The sequence below is a fragment of the Hyaloscypha bicolor genome (genome assembly GCF_002865645.1).
Source record: "Hyaloscypha bicolor E unplaced genomic scaffold K444scaffold_60, whole genome shotgun sequence".
Classification (NCBI taxonomy): Eukaryota; Fungi; Ascomycota; class Leotiomycetes; order Helotiales; family Hyaloscyphaceae; genus Hyaloscypha; species Hyaloscypha bicolor.
The window spans coordinates 607,235-625,248 of NW_020194562.1; the positions used below are offsets into that span (position 1 = coordinate 607,235).

Here is an 18,014-nt window from a genome sequence, read left to right on the forward strand (position 1 = left end):
AAAAATAGTAAAAGCGAATTAAGAATATAGAAGTATTAGCCAAATAAGTAATAATAGGCTAATAAATACTAAGAGAAGTATTTATCTTAATAGATAGAGAAGTAGAAGAGGGAATTAGAAGGGGACTTAAATAAAGCTTGAATAAGGCTTAAAGAAGCTTAAAAAAGACTTGAAAAAGAAAGGCAAGAAACGAGGAGAAGCTGGGTACGGTATTATAGTTAAGGAAAAGAAAGATTAATTAGTAGGAAAAGAGAGGCCTTTTTATAATATTCTCTCCCTAAATAGTAATTATAAATTCGGAACTGGCTCTATATTAGAAATATCTAGAAAATTCTAAAAAAGGAATTTATAAATAAACTAGAAGATCGAATTAACTTTTCTAAGCTCTTAGACCTATAAAATAATAATTTATTTATAAATAAAAGCTAAGTTAAGATTTATGAACTAATTAGAAGACCAGAAGAGCTTTATATCTAATAGTATATACTATATTTATATTATTTTTATAAGAGGGAATTACTAGAGGCAATTTATAAGTTAACTAGATAGGGTTAGTAAACTATATCCTTAATTCTATTACCTAGTATAATAATAGGGTAATTATAGAAAGTCTTTAGGGAAAACTAGTAGCCGGGAAAGTTTCAGGGAGTTATTTATAAAGCTATTTATAGTTTTCTCAGGCCTTTTAAAAATAAGGGCCTAGAGAAGAGATTAATATAATAGGTATATATAATAGTATATAGACAGGTATTAGATATTATAGATCTAGTTCCCTATTTTAGATAAAGCTTATAATTGGAATTATATAGATTATATTAGTTCGTATTTCCTAATTAAGTAAAGGGCTTTATATACTTGGCTAAGTACTAGGAAATATATAGGGAAATACTTCTAGCTTTAGAAAGGGGTATTAATTAGTCTTTTATTAGAATTAACTTTTGGAATTAGTTATACTTATAAGTATTATTTCATAGCTTACTTACCTTAACTACTTATATATTACTCTACTATTATATATCTTATAATCCCGTAACTATATATATAACTTCTAAAAAAAATAGCTATACTAATACTAGAAACTTTCTAAAAATATAAAAAAATAGTATCTCTTTCTAATTATATATAAATTCCCTAATCTAGTCTAGTATTAGATTTCTCAAATACTTTATATATCTATATTATTTCTGAGGTTTTAGTTATATACTAAAGGCTATAGCCTTTTATATATAACTTCTCTTTCTATAATATTTTTCTATTCTATATATTTATTTTCTATTTTATTTATATTTGATTTATTCTTCTATATCTAATTATATAATATTTATATTAATTAGATATTTAAAAGTATTTATTAGTTTTAATTTCGTTATAAAATTAATAGGATTTAATTTTCCTTTAATCTATTTAACTTTTATAATTTCTTATTATTTATATATCTAGTAAAAATATATTATATTAATTATTAGATACTTTTCTTAAATAGTTCCTAATTTAATAAGGCATTTATATAACAACTTCGAATCTATATAGACTACTAGTAGCAGTTCTATTTCTAGTATTCTATTAATTATAAATTTAACTAAAGTACCTATATTAAAGCTATAAGCTATACTATAGAATTCCGAAACTAGAATACTTCAAATAACTTTCTTGTATTTAGTAAAAAACTAGTAAATAATATTAGTATATTTAGTTCTATTTACTAGAACTAGAATATATCCGATTTGGGAAAAGAAATCTTTATTATTTATAAATAAAACGTTTATAAAAATAATTAAATATAAGAACTTTTTTACTAGTTTTATAAATCTCAGTTCTTTAGTAGTATTTTCAATTTATTATTAAATATATTTATTAAGTATCTTTATATTAGTTTCCGAGAATTTAATAGCTTAAATAATAATTAATAGGTTATATAAAACTTCTAGTTAATAGACTAATATAATATATACTTCTCTAGTATATTAGATAATATATTAGTTCTTAATAGAGAGATCTTAATAAATAATACTTCTACTATTTATAATAGTAGTATTCTTTATAGAAACGGTTCGGAGGTTTTTATATTAGTATTTCTATATAAGAGTAATTCTAATAGTATTTATATAAATAATACCTCTATTAAACTTGAGATTATAATTAATAATAAGGTATTTATATTCCTTAGCTAAAAACTTAGCTTTATAGAACTTTAATTATTCTATCTTTATAAAATTATTAGTTTAAAGGCTAATAATTCCGAAGAATTACTTATTATAAAAGAAATAAGGATTATAAGTTAATTATTTTATAGAAAGCTTATTAATATAATAGAAATAGTAAGTTTTAAACTAGTAGTTTCTAGCTTCTAATATACTATATAGTAGTTTTATAACTTTTAGAACTGAATTATTATTTAGATTTAGCTCTCTAGTAAGCTTATAAAATAAATTAATATAAAAATTATAATTAAATAAGATTATTAATTAGATATAAGCTTATGAGATATTATATAAATATAGCTTTATAGTATCTATTATTATAATAGTAATACTAAGGATAATTCTCTAGTTAATATATTAAATAATAAATAATTATATTAATACTATATATTTCTTACTATTATTATAAGCCTAGATAACTAGTCTCGACTTCTTAAACTCTTTCTTTATATTCTTATTCTTGATTTTATTAATAAACCGGGAGTTAAAAATATATATCTTATTTAGTATCTGAAATCTGGAAATAACCTTAAATATATTCTTTTCTAAAAGGCCTATAACTTTAACTTAATAGGAGTTTTTATATAGGTTATTATCTTATAAAAATACTATAATATCCGGGTTTTTATAAAAGTATCCTCTATTATATTTTAATAAAATAGTAGAAATAGTAAGAGAAATTATATCTATATTACCTTTAGTTATATTATAGAATTCGGGAATAGGTTTAGGTTCGGGGCTATTAGTAATAACCTTAATATCTCTTATATAAAAGGGCTTTATAGAAATTAAATAGAAAATAGTATTACTATATAATAGAACTAGTATATAGTTCTCTCTATTAACGGCTACTAGCTTATATAGCCTATTTTAGTTATTAGATTAACCGGTATTCTCTTTATATTATATAAGAATATCCGAATTTAAAGAAAGTTTATAAATATTAGTAGTACTAAGACTATTTCGGGTATTTAAAGTATTTATAATCTAGTATTTAGTTTAAAGCTTCTGAATTTCTACTATTACTTTTTTAAGTACTACTAATTACTATAATATAATTAGTAATAAAATATTATATTCGATTATTTAGGGTAAAGTATTATAAACTAAAAGAATTAGAATAATACTATTAGATCTAGTAGAATTATTAATGGCTTTAAAAGCTATTTAAAATATAGTATCCTTATTAATTCTATTAATTTCGGCTATAATAATAAGGTAAATATATTAAATCGGGCTATAATAGTATTCTATAATTCTAATAGAATTATAAGCTTCTATAGGAACGATTTTAACTTTAGTTCCTATAGTATTTATAAGCTAAATAAACTCCTTATTAGTAAACTACTTTCCGGTATTTATTATAATCTAATTAGAAAGATCTAAATAGGTATTAATCTAATACTATTTTAGAATATTCCAAATATATAATATACTAATATTTTAAAGCTATTAGCCGGCTTAATATCTAGTATCTTTATTATAATATAGAATATAGACTTATTAGAAATATAGAAAATATTAATAATAATAGAATAGTTAAAGCTAATATTATCTTTTAGGTTAAACTTAAATTATTCCGGTAATTATTCGAATTTCTGGTATTATTTATAGTATTTTATAAGGTATTTAAAGGCTTCTATATTAATATTATAGCTTGTTTATTCTAATATATTTCGGAGCTTACTAATAAATAAATAAATAAAATAATAATATAAATATTATAATTCAATTTCTATAAAAAAGCAAGAGTTATAAATAAAGAATTCGGAAATAAAGCTTTATAAAATAATATTCTAAAACAGAAAAGAATATCTAAAATATTATATTATAAATATAAAGTATTTATTAGAAATAATAAAATAATTAGTAAGATTATTAAAATAGATTTCTAGCTTATTTATATTAGCCAAGCTAAATAGAAATAGAGTCTTTATAGATATAATATAGAATTATACTTATCTAATTAGTATTTTTACTATTATAGATCTAATAGAAGATATAAATCCGATACTAAACTAGATATTAACTTGACCTTTAGTAGTTTTATTAAATTAGATATTACTATTAGTTTACTATAAAGCTTGAAATTAGTTAGAACTAGTAATTAAGAATCTAGAAGCTCTAGTATTAATTATAATTTTATAAAAATAATAAGTATTATATCTTAATATACTATTAATTATAAATATTTAGGTATTTTTTATTTATTTAGTAAATTCTAAAATATGGTTTTTGCCTATTATTTAGTATATAAAAGAAAGAAAAGTAAAATTATCTATAAGAATATTAGTTATAGGAATTATAGGAATAAGGGCTATAGAAGTAGCTAGAAAGCTTTTAATAGAAATAAAATAGAAATTAGAATAATATTTCTCTCTTTTATTCGTTTCTACTAGTAAGACTTTAAAAGTATTATTTACTAGTTTATTTTTATTATTCTTATTATTCTTTTCTTTTTTCAATTCGGTAATATACTATATATAAGTACTATTAAAGTATTTATTAAAATTACAGGTATTTCGGGATCTAAATTAGTAAATATTTCTATTTTTAAATCGAGTCTTTTTAGTCTCTTATTTCTCTAATATATATTTCTATAAATAATATTCGGATTTCTTATATATAAAATATAATTTCGAAGCATAATTATTATAATTACAGGATTTAGAATAGTTATTACGGGTTTCGAAGTTATAGCTAGGTCTATATTAATAATTTCCGGACAGGTAATAGTTTAGAAGGTTTTGAGAATAGTATTATTAATTAGTAAAGAGGATTTCGGTATTAATCTATTATTTCTTTTTATAGATAGTAATAAATAATTGAAGTTTATTAATAAATTAGCCGAAATTAGGAAAAGAATCCGAAACTATATATTAATATACTAGTATATTTTAATAAGAGATAATAATCTTATTATATAGGAATTTGGTATTTTATAAAACAGGTACTAATCTATATTATAATTTATATAAGTTATTAATTAGTAACTAGATAAGTTCAAATATTATCTTTTTAGGGTATTAAACTATTATAGTTACTATTATAGTAGTATTTTACTTATCTAAGTTTTAATATTAGAAACTAGGGCTTTTAAAAAAGCTATAAATATTTATATAGGCCTTTTTATATATATATTAAGAGAGCTAGTTATTATAAAAGTAATCTTATATTAGTTCCTTTAATATAATCGGAAAAGCTCTTACTAATATCTTTTATAAAAGCTCTATATATTAGTAAATATTAAGAAAGATAATAAGTTTTTAGTTAAAACTATTATTAGTTCTATTATATTTCTATATTTCAATATATATCTTTATTATTTCTCTAATTAGCTTTATAGTAAAAGAGCTAGCTAAAGGGCTATTTAGAAATAATAGAAGTAATAGGAGATTATTAGTTTTGGCTTTTTATAGTCCGGTATTAGTAAAAGCAATTATAGATAATAAAGAGATAATAAATAATAAAGAAATATAAGTAATAATTAGTTTAGTATATTAATTTCTTATAATACTATTATTTAGAGATATATATAATAAGATAATAGAACCTGCTTTAAGGTTTTATCTAATAATAATAATATTATTAGTAGTTTAGATATATTATTCTTCTTTCTAAATAATATTAACTAAGAACTATATAATAGTAAAGTAATTATAGTTATATTTAATATAAATATTACTATATTATAAAGTAGCTTATAATTAATATAGTATATATTAATCTAGTTAATTAAATATCTCGAGATTAAAATTACTAATATTCTTTTTAAATAATTCCCAGAGGTCCTTATTAGTTAACTTCTTTACCTTATACTAGAATAATCTAGTATTAAGATAATCTAGGATTTCCTTATAATTAGAGCTAGCCAGGTTAATACTATTCTTCTATTTCTTTATTTACTTATATCTATTCTAAAAGTTTACTATCTCGAATCCTTAGGGCTAAGCCCTTTCCGGTATATATATATAATTTATAATAAGAGGAATTTAAGGATAAGGTAGTTTATAATAGGTTTGGTAGTAAAGATATCCAGATATCTGGTTTAGATATTAGATATCTAGTTTAGATACCTAATTAAGATACTAGATATCTAGTTTAGATACCTGGTTAAGATATTAGATACCTGATTAAGATATTAGATACCTGATTGAGATACTAGATACTTTAGATATTTAGAAGTATTATAGATATTAAAATAAATATTTTGCTTTTAAATATTTCATTTATAATAAGAAATTTAGAAAGTGAAATATTATAATTCTAGAAGAGTCTAAAGCTTAAAGAACTCGATTTAATAGTAAAATCGAAGTAGTAGTTAAAGAGCTTTAAAGATATATATAGAATATATATTCCGGAAAGAAAGTTCTATAGATATAAGTATTATATAAATAGAAAAGATAGTTTCCAAAAAGGTAATTTTAGGGTTAAAAGAAGTTGGTTTTTAAAGAATAGTAGAAATTAAATAAATAGATAATTAAATAACTAACTATTTATTAATTAGTAAGAACTAAAGTCTTCTTTTTTAGGCTATTAGATGCTTTTTTATAGAATTATTAGGTAATTCCCTCCTTTAATATAACTAGATTAATATTACTAAGGGCTATCGGATACCTCTTTTAATATAACTATTCTGTCTCTAATCTATAAATACTAACTAATTAGTATTAGTTTACTAGTAATATATAGTACTATTATATAGTTATAGAATACTATTTATATATAGTTAATAAAGTTATTATTTTAGAAGTAAGAATTGCAGTATTATAGTATTAATATATAATTTCTAAATCTACTAAGCCTAAAGAGGTCTAGTCTATTAATCGAGTTACTAATAGAATATAAGATTAAATAACTATATCCTATATCCCATATTCTATTACTTATATTCTATTACCTATATTCTATTACCTATATCCCGTATCCTATATCTCGTAACTATATATATAACTTCTAAAGAAATAGCTATACTAATATATATTAAAGCTATTTCGAAACCTAAAGAATTAGATTTTAAGCTATTATTAGCTAATATTCTTAAAGCTAGATAATATATCTTTAAAGCTTCCGGAATTCTAATTAAGGAAGTTTATAATAATAAATCTTTTTTTGCTTTTCGAAATAAGTCTACAAAATAGGCTCTTATTATAATTTTAGCTTTAATTTAATTAGATCTAGCTAATAAAAATAGAGCCGATTTAATATAATCTAATAATAATTCTATTAGTAAAATTAGTAGAATTAGTATAACTAGATAAGAAAAACCTAGTAAGAATAAAAAATAAACTAAGTTTAAAACTTCTAATAAATAGTAAAAATCCGAATATTAGTCTAAATATAAGGCTAATAAAATAGAGGAAAATATAAAAGAAGTAAGTAAAAAGAAACTCTTTATTTTAAAAGAAAAAATACTATCTAGAAAAACTCTTGTATTTATATCTAGAATTAAGAAGTAAAAAACTAAGAATATTAAATCCGGAGAAATTAAAGCTAATAAATATATTTATAAGATACTAGCTAAATAGAAATTAATATTTACTTAATAGAATAAATATATTTTTAAAGAAATATATAATAGTATTTTGAGACTTATTTATAAATAAGAATATTATAGAATTACTAATAGATTCTTTAAAGCTTTTTATAAAACACATATTTAATAGCTTATTAATACTTTTTCTATTAATATAAGAAATATTTATATTATTGAAAAGATTCTAAAACTAGTTACTAAGATCTATAAAGTTACTAAAAACAAGAAATATATTTCTATTACTTGAATAAATAAAGAAATATAGGATTTCTTTTTAAAATAATTAGGAAATTAAGAAATATAAATATAAGTATTATATTTCTAATTAATTTTACTTAAATCTATAATTCTAATTTAATATTATAGTTCTTATTTCTAAATCTAATATTACTAATCTAGATATAAATAGTTATATTTATAAAAAAGATTATCTAAAATAAATTAAAAAGCTTAATATTTAAAAACTTTTAATATAGGAAATAGAAATATTATAATTCTAATTCTAAAAAGACAATATAATAAAATATAGAGATCTAGATAATAATTATTTTATTTTAGTCTTTTAACTTTTAATAGTAAATCTATTAATATAGCTCGGATTTTATAAAATATTAAATAAGTATTCTATTTATCTAGTTATTTATTTTTAGCTAGCTAGATATTATATTTCTAGAAATATTAATTATAATTAATATAAAAGTAATACTAAAGATCTAATTATTACTAAAGCTTTAAATAGTAAATTCTATTTTAATAAAAAATATCGGAATATTAGCTATATTATTCTTATAAATTATAAGAAAGCTATTATTTTTAGTAAAAAATTCTTTAAAAATATTAATTATTTTTCTATTTCTAATAATTTTAAACCGGAAATAATAAAGAAAATAAGCAAGTATTTATTAAAGATAATAGAAAAAAAGATTTTAAATATAGTCTATTTAACTAGATAAATAAATGCTTTTAGCTAAATAATTTATAAGTTTGAAATTATAAATAAGTAATAATTCTCGAATAATATAGAAATTAAAAGATAGCTTAATAATAATTTATTACTTAATAGGCCTTTTACTATAATTCTAATAAGTCTAATTATTATTAAAAATAAAATATATGAAAATAAAGTTTCTTATAAGAATATTAAAGCCTTTTATCTAGAGCTTTCTTCTTTTATTAAAGATTAATTTAAAAATACTATAAATAATACGAAATTTAAAAGAACTATTTATTTAAAATATATTAGTATAATTTATAATATAATTCATTATAATAAACCTTTTTAATATCTAGTAATAAAGGCGGAAATTAAATAATAATTAAATATAAATACTAATTAATATAAAGAATTATATCGGATTTAATATAAGAATATAGCTAAGCGAGTTCGAATTACTTTTAAATAAGTTCAGAAATATAAAATAAAACTATTTACAAGTAATAAATCTTATTTTAGATATATTAAGAAGAAATTAAATTAGTTAATAGAAGAGAATTCTAATTATTTTATTATTTCGAATTCTAAATAGGATTTTTCTATTAGTTTTAATATTTAGAAAATAAATATAAATAAATAAAAGAACGAATATAATATAGTAAACTATACTCTTTAAAAATTATATTATTTTAGTAGTTTTAAGGTTTTAGTTATATAATAAAAGCTATAGCCTTTTATATATAACTTGCAGGAATTATATAAAAAAGCTAGTTTTTCTATAATTCTAGAAAATAATCTCTTCTAAATATTTAATTAATTAAGCCTTTATATACTATATACTATTTATACTTTACTATTTATACTTTTAAATTTTATTATTTTATTATTAAATTACGTTTTATATTCTAATATATTTTATATAAATTTTTGTTTTATTATAGTTTCTTTTTTATAATACTTGTTTATTTATATAAAGGATTTAGAAAGGCAAGTAATAGCTATAAAAAGCTTTATAATAAAGCCAAAATTATATATAAACTAATAGTAAAAGCTATAAAATCCTAAATATAATTTAATACCTATTATTATATTAGATCTAATCTAGTTCCGAAATGGTTTTATTTTTTTCGGATTAATTTTAAAGCTTTTAGTAATAAGAATATAGTCTAGATATTTTATTCTAGTAATATTAAACTCGCTTTTCTTAATATTAGCTTATAGGCCGGCTTTATAAAGCGAGTTAGAACTTTATATATCTATTTTATATATTTTAAAGAATCTTTAAAATAGATTAGAATATTATTCAAATATATAATATAGAACTTATCTAAATAATTAATTAAAATATTATTTATATATTATTAAAAAGTTACTAGGCTATTATAGAATTTAAAAAATAAAACCTTATATTTATATATTTTATATCTTATTTAGAAAGTTATATATTTTTCTGAATTAAAGTCTATTTAGATATAATTAAAAGCCTAGTAAATATTAAGCTTAGTAAGTACTTTATCTTTTAATATATAACTAAATAATTTATTAATTCTGGAAATTAGATATAAATTATTATAAATTAAGAAATTAAACTTTTAATAATTAATATAGAAATATAGGCTTCTATTTACTTTTTTAATAAATAGAACTAGAAATATAAAGAAACTAGAACTATTAATAATAAAACCTTTATTTAAATTATTAATTAGATATTATTTTATAGTCTAGAACTTTATAATTAATTACTAATATAGAAGCGAGAAATAATTAAATAAGAGTTCTTTAAACTAAATCTTATAATTATATAAATAATAGAAAAGTAATTAATCTAATTTAATTTTACTAAATATATATAATAGATATATATAATAGTATATAGATAGATATTAGATATTATAGATCTAGTTTCCTATTTTGGATAAAGCTTATAATTAGAATTATATAAATTATATTAGTTTGCATTTCCTAGTTAAATAAAAGGGCTTTATATACTTGGCTAAGTACTAGGGAATATATAGAGAGATATTCCTAGCTTTGGAAAGGGGTATTAATTAGTCTTTTATTAGAATTAATTCTTGGAATTAGTTATATTTATAAATATTACTCTATAGCTTATTTACTTTAACTACTTATATATTACCCTACTATTATATATCTTATATTCTAATTAATTTAATCTTTGGAAAGTAGTTTATTATAAGGTAGTTAAGCTATTAATAAATAAAACTATTAATAGCTAGAGTATTAACTAGAAGAAGTACTTCTACTATTACTAGAATAATCTAGCCGGATACCTAGAGAAGTACCTAGTTAAGTACTCTTTATACTACCTAATTAGGAAAAGGAAATGGAATTCAGATATCCCTAGAACTAGCTAGTAGAATAATAATAATAGAGAAATTAGTAATAGCTTACTATTATATTACTGAGTTAGAAGCAGAAATATAATAGAGAAAGAATCTAAAAGAACTAGAAGCTTAGATCTATTATTTTAAGAATATTCGAATATCCGGTATAGAACCTATTATACTTCTAGTAGTACTTTTAGTTTAGAGAATTCCAAAAACCCGAAAACTGCCTATTTACTAGAGAAAGAATATTAAAAAAGCCCAGGACTTCTTCTACTAAATAGAGTTAAAGTAATATAAAAATAATAAAATTATCTAGGCTACTAATATAGTAAAAGTTATATATTATATTTCCTATTTTAAGAATATAGCTAGAGATATCTGAAAGTATAGAAAGCAATTAATAAATATTAATATTATAGATTAGGAAACCTTTATTAAATTTATAAAGAATTCTATCTTGGATCTAGAAAACTATAATAATAATACTTTTACTAAATTCAAGAATACTAAATAATAATCAGACTAGAATATTTAAAGCTTTATATTTTACTTAAATAGTTTATTAGATAACTTAGGATATACGAGTTTACTATAAGAACGGAACGATTTATTTAATAGCTTAAAATAGGAGATTCGAAACAAGATTAATTATTAAGGAAATATTTTATAAAAAAGAAAGAAGCTTATTTTTATAGCCGTAAAAATTAAGAATAATTTAAATTTATTAGCTTAACGGGAATATAATAATAATCTAACGAGATAATAAAAGGAAAAAAATAAGAAAAAAGAGAAAGGAGATAATAAAAAAAAACGGAAGAGAAATATATTCCTGTTATAAGGTTTATAAAACCGGAATAATAAAGATATAATAATAAGATCTAATATAGTACCTATATTAGAATTTATAAAACCGGATATAATTTGCTTTATTTACTAGAAGAAGAATTACTATATTACTATTTATTTAAATCGGGAGAAACCGACTTATTATAACTATAATAAGTCTGGCTATAAGTTATATAAGTACCCAGAACTAAAAAAGCCGGGAAATAGATATACCCTATAGTAATTATACTCGTTTATATTATAGAAAGCAAAGCCCCTATAATAAAAATAGTAATTAAGATTACTATTAAAATAAGAAAAAATAAATAAAAAATTAGAATATTAGTTAATTCGGGTATAGAGGCTAATTATATAAAAAGAAGATTAGTTTTAGATATAGGTATTCTATTAATATTAAAGGCAACTTTCTTATTATTACTAGAAAAAAGAAGAATTTATTTATATAGAGATTATATTTTTGGGATTATTATTAAAGATATACTAGAGAATAAAAAAAAGACTAATATATATTTTATATTATATAATTTCGATCTAAACTATATTAATATAATACTTGGATTCCTATAGCTTTATTAGGTTAATTCTCTAATTTCTTTTAGGAAAATAATATAGAAATACCAGATTTGACTATAAAAGATTAAAGTTCTAAATACTAGAAAATTTACTAAAATAATAAAATATAAAATATATATTTTTCTATTAATCGCCTATTTTATAATAGATAACTAAAGAATTATTACTATTACTATAAATAAAATAGTTATATTTTCTAAGAAATATTAGAATCTTTTTCAAATATTTTCTATAAAGGCTATAGATATATTATCCGACTACTATATAATAGAATATTATATAGATCTGAAACCAGAATTCTAATTACTATATAGTCCTATATATACTTTATTAGAAAAAGAACTTAAAGTTTTTCGGAAATATCTTAATACTAGCTTGGAAAAGAAATAGATCCGTTATTCTACTAGTTTAGCTAGTATCCTAATTATATTTATTCTAAAAAAAGAAAGCGGCCTATATTTATATATTAATTACTAGAGTCTAAATAGAATTACTATTAAAAACCAAATACTATTACTACTTATTAGTAAGATAATAAATAGGTTTTATAAAATAAGGATATATATAAAACTAGACTTAAAGAATACTTATTATTAGTTATAATATAGAAGAGTAATAAATAGAAAATAGTATTTCAAATATATTATAGATATTTTAAATACTATATTATATTCTTTAGATTCTCTAATATTCTAGTAATATTCCAGATATATATTAATTATATACTAATAGGCCTTATAAATATTATTTATATAGTTTATCTAGATAATATTTTAATTTATTTAAAGAACCTAGAATAGTATATAATAGTAGTCTAATATATATTTAAGTAGTTATAATAATACTAGCTTTTTATAAACTTAATAAAATACGAATTTAATATAGAAAAAATAAAGTTTCTGGGATTTATAATTAGCCTAGATAGTATAGAAATAGAAGCCAGCCGGATTATAGCTATTAGAGAATAGCCGGCCCTAAAGAATAATATTTAAAAAGTCCAAGTATTTCTGGGTTTTATTAATTTCTATTAGAGGTTTATTTATAAATATTCTAGAATAGTAAAAGAATTAACTAATTTATTAAAAACTAGTAGAAACCTATAATACTATTTTAGCTAGATAGATAAAATAGATAAGGCTTTTAAAGAACTATAAATTATATTTATAATAGTACTAATTCTTTATTATTTTAATCCGGCTTTAAAAATCTATATAAAAACAGATATTTCAGGATTTATAATTATAAATATAATTTCCTAGCTCTTTAGTAAAGGAATAAAAGCCAGATAGTACTTTATTATCTTCTATTTAAAAAAGATAACTATAATTAAAAGCAGATATAAAATATATAATTTAGAACTTTTAGCTATTATTCTAGTATTCTATATTTAGTAATATTATCTAGTATATATCTGGTATACTATTATTATTAAAATAGATTATAATAACTTAAAATACTTTATAACTAAGAGAAAACTAAATAGTTAATAGATAAAATAAGTAAAAAAAGCTAGCTATTTTCGACTTTATTTTAAAATACTAGCCGAAATATAGTAACCTTACTAATAGGCTATTAAAAAGACCAGATTTTATAATAGGAATAAATAAAAATACTTTATTACCTATATTTTATAATAAGCTATAGAATATAGAATAAAGAGCCCTATAAATAGTAATAATAAGATATTATACTATTTCTATAATATTATAATTTAAAGCCTAGAAAAGAGGAGATAGGTATTTCTTAATTAGTAAAATACTAAGAAATTCCAAAAAGGAAATCTATTTTAGTAATAAAATAATAATAGAAATACTATTACTTGAGCCTATTACTAGTATAGCTAGTTATAAATAATATATATTATAGATTCTAGCTATATAAATAACTGGATCCAAAATAGTATATAAGAAAAATAGAAAGATATTATTTAAACTACTATTATAGTACTAAAGGCTCGATCTATTAATATAATACTAATAATATAAATAGTTCTTAAAAGAAACTTTTACTAGAGCTATTAAGACTTAGAAACTTAATATATCTGGGTTATTAAGATATTAGAATACTATTTATATACTAAATAAGCTAGCTTTTAAAGAAAAATTATTATAAGCTAATTATAATAATCCTATAAATAGGTATTTTAATACTAGTAAAATACTAGAGATTCTCTAGAAAAAGTACTTCTAGTAAAATATAAAAAATAATATAAAAGACTATATTAGAACTTGTCCTATATATTAATAAACTAAAATAAAAAGATATCTATTATATAGTATATTTAGTTTATTTTCCTTCTTTTTTAAGCTATAATAAGAAATTACTATAGACTTTATTATAGGACTGCTTTTTTCTAGATTTTATAATAAAATATATAATTCTATATTTATTATTATTAATAGATATATAAAAATAATATAATATATTCTAATTATTAAAGAGATCTCGATTCCTGAATTAGTAAAACTATTTATATATTATATTATTAAAGACTTTAGTATATTTATTAGTATAACCTTTAATAAAAAATCTATTTTTATAAATAAATTCTAGTTAAGTTTATATTTCTATTTAAAGGTTTAATAATAGCTAAATATAATATTTTACCTATAAACTAATAAATAAATAGAGAATCTAAATCAAATTCTAGAATAGTACTTAAAGTATTATACTAGTTACTAATAAGATAACTAGATAGTAAAGCTTATTTTTATAGAATTTATATATAATAATTATATATATTTAATAATAGAAATTTCTTTATTCTATATATTATATAAATTCTATTCTAATATTAAACTATATATTAAGAATAATATTCCAGAAAAAGAAATACTAATAGTATAGAAAAGAATATAGAGAATTTAAATAGAAAGAAAGATAATAGAAAAGTAATAGTAAAAAGTAATAAATATATAGAAAAAATACTATAATAAAAAGTATATTAATAAGGAATTTAATATATATAATAAAGTTATATTTTATATAAAGAATATTTAATAGCTATAATCTAGTATAAAGCTAGTAGATAAATATCTTAATTCCTTTAAAGTTCTAGAAGTTATAAAAATATATAAATAGATATACTATTTAGAATTATTACTATTATATTAGATCTATAATATTTTCTATATTTCTTTCTTAGAACTATAATACCCGCAAGCTAGTACTATAATAGAACTAGAACCGGTCGAGATTAAAAATAAAAAGGAATTCGAGATAGAATTTATTATAGCTTATAAAAAAGATAGAAAAGAAAAGAAATATCTCGTTTATTAAAAGAGCTATTTACTAGTAAATAATATATAGAAATTACTAAATAATCTGGAGAATATAGCTTAAAAATTATAAGAATACTTGGAAAAAAGTAATATTATAATACTATTAGCTAAATAGAAATATAAAAGATAAATACTTTTATTAAAAAACTATTAAAAATTATATATTTATTTTTGGAAAAGCTATATAAAAATTATTAAGGACTCTAAAAACTCTAATTTCTATATTCTATAAATATTCTATTCTTATAACTATTTTTTATTATCCTTATTATTATTCTTATTAGGATTCTTTTAAAAAACAGATAGTAAATTAGCTTATAAAGCTATTAGTTATTAGTAAGAAATAAGAAAGAAATAAGCTTACTTAATACTAAAGAATATTAACTATACTATTAAAAGTACTTTATACTTATATTAAGTTAGTAAGAATTACTTAACCTATTTCTTAAATTATTAGAAAAATCTATTAGCCTCGAATAATAGCTTTAATATAAGAAATATATATAATTTAGTATAGAAAAAAGATAATAATTACTTTTTCTCTTTTAAATAAAGATTAGAAAAGATATTTATATATATTAATAGCTTAAAGAAGGCGGTTTAACTATACTATATATATTTAAGGAACCTTAAATAATATTAAAATAAAGAATAAAAAAAGAAATTTATAATTTATAGGATTATATTTCTTATTTTTAGAATAGTAGTAATTATATACTAAGTAATTATTACTCTTAATATAAGTAAGATTAGAAAACTTAGTAATATTCTTAAAATATTAAAAATAATAAAAGTAAATTAAGAATATAGAAATATTAGCCAAATAGGTAATAATAGGCTAATAAGTACTAAGAGAAGTATTTATCTTAATAAATAAAGAAATAGAAAAGAGAATTAAAAGAGAACTTAAATAAAGCTTAAAGAAGCTTAAAAGAGCTTAAAAAAGTTTAAAGAAGATTTAAAGAAAGCTTAAAGAAAAAAGATAAGAAATAAGAAAGAGCTAGATATAGTATTATAATTAAGAAAAGGGAAGATTAGTTAATAGGAAAAGAGAGGCCTTTTTATAATATCTTTTTTCCAAATAGTAATTATAAACTCAAAACTAGTTCTATATTAGGAATATCCAGAAAATTCTAAAAAAGGAATTTATAAATAAACTAGAAGATTAGATTAACTTTTCTAAACTCTTAGATCTATAGAATAATAATTTATTTATAAATAGAAGCTAAGTTGGGATTTATAAACTAATTAGAAAACCGGAAAAACTTTATATTTAATAGTATATACTATATTTATACTGTTTTTATAAGGGAAAATTACTAGAGGTAATTTATAAGTTAACTAGGCAGGGTTAGTAAACTATATCCTTAATTCTATTATCTAATATAATAATAGAATAATTATAGGAAGTTTTTAGAAAGAACTAGTAGCCGGAAAAGTTTTAGGAAATTATTTATAAAGCTATTTATAGTTTTCTCAGGCCTTTTAAAAATAAGAGCCTAAAAGAGAAATTAATATAATAGATATATATAATAGTATATAGATAAATATTAGATATTATAGATCTAGTTTCTTATTTTAGGTAAAGTTTATAATTAGAATTATATAGATTATATCGGCTTATATTTCCTAATTAAATAAAGGGGCTTTATATATTTAACTAAATACTAGAGAATATATAGGGAAATGCTTCTAGCTTTAGAAAAAGATATTAATTAGTCTTTTATTAGAATTAATTCTTGGAATTAATTATACTTATAAGTATTATTCTATAGCTTACTTATCTTAATTACTTATATATTACCCTATTATTATATATCTTATAATATATTACGGAATTTCTAATATTTAATAAATAATAGCCTATTTAGTAATAGTTCTATTTTTGTATTTTTCTTTTTATTATTCTTATAGCTTTTATTAATTAGCTAGTTTAGTTTATAAATATTTATTTAAAAGAATTATTATAAATATAAGATCTAGAGCCTAAAAAGTATTATTAGGCTATTTCTATTTCAATAATTCAAAGCTAAAAAAAGAAAAGAATCTTAAAAAAGCCTCGGATCTAAATAATTATAAGCTATATATAGGCCTATATACTAGTTTAAGCTCGGAGTTACATATAATAATTAGGTAACTATAGATGCCTTATTTAGATACCAGATATCTTTCTAGTTCTAGTCTAACCCCTACTAGTACTATATATTATAATAACTGTAATATTACCTCTTTTCTTAAAATAAGTTCATTCCCGAGCTTTAAAAGTCTCTATTTAAATTTCCAAGTTATAAGTCA

The 18,014-nt window shown here is 19.1% G+C and overlaps 1 protein-coding gene across 1 annotated transcript; it reads right to left on the bottom strand.

The window, feature by feature from the left end:
* Positions 1–1,475: 1,475 nt before the first annotated feature.
* Positions 1,476–1,835, bottom strand: K444DRAFT_528366 (uncharacterized protein; the record flags this gene model as incomplete). The annotated part of the gene is made up of 2 exons (XM_024874718.1): positions 1,476–1,635; positions 1,669–1,835. Coding segments are annotated over 2 exons (327 nt in total), but the record flags the coding sequence as incomplete, so codon positions are not given.
* Positions 1,836–18,014: the final 16,179 nt, after the last annotated feature.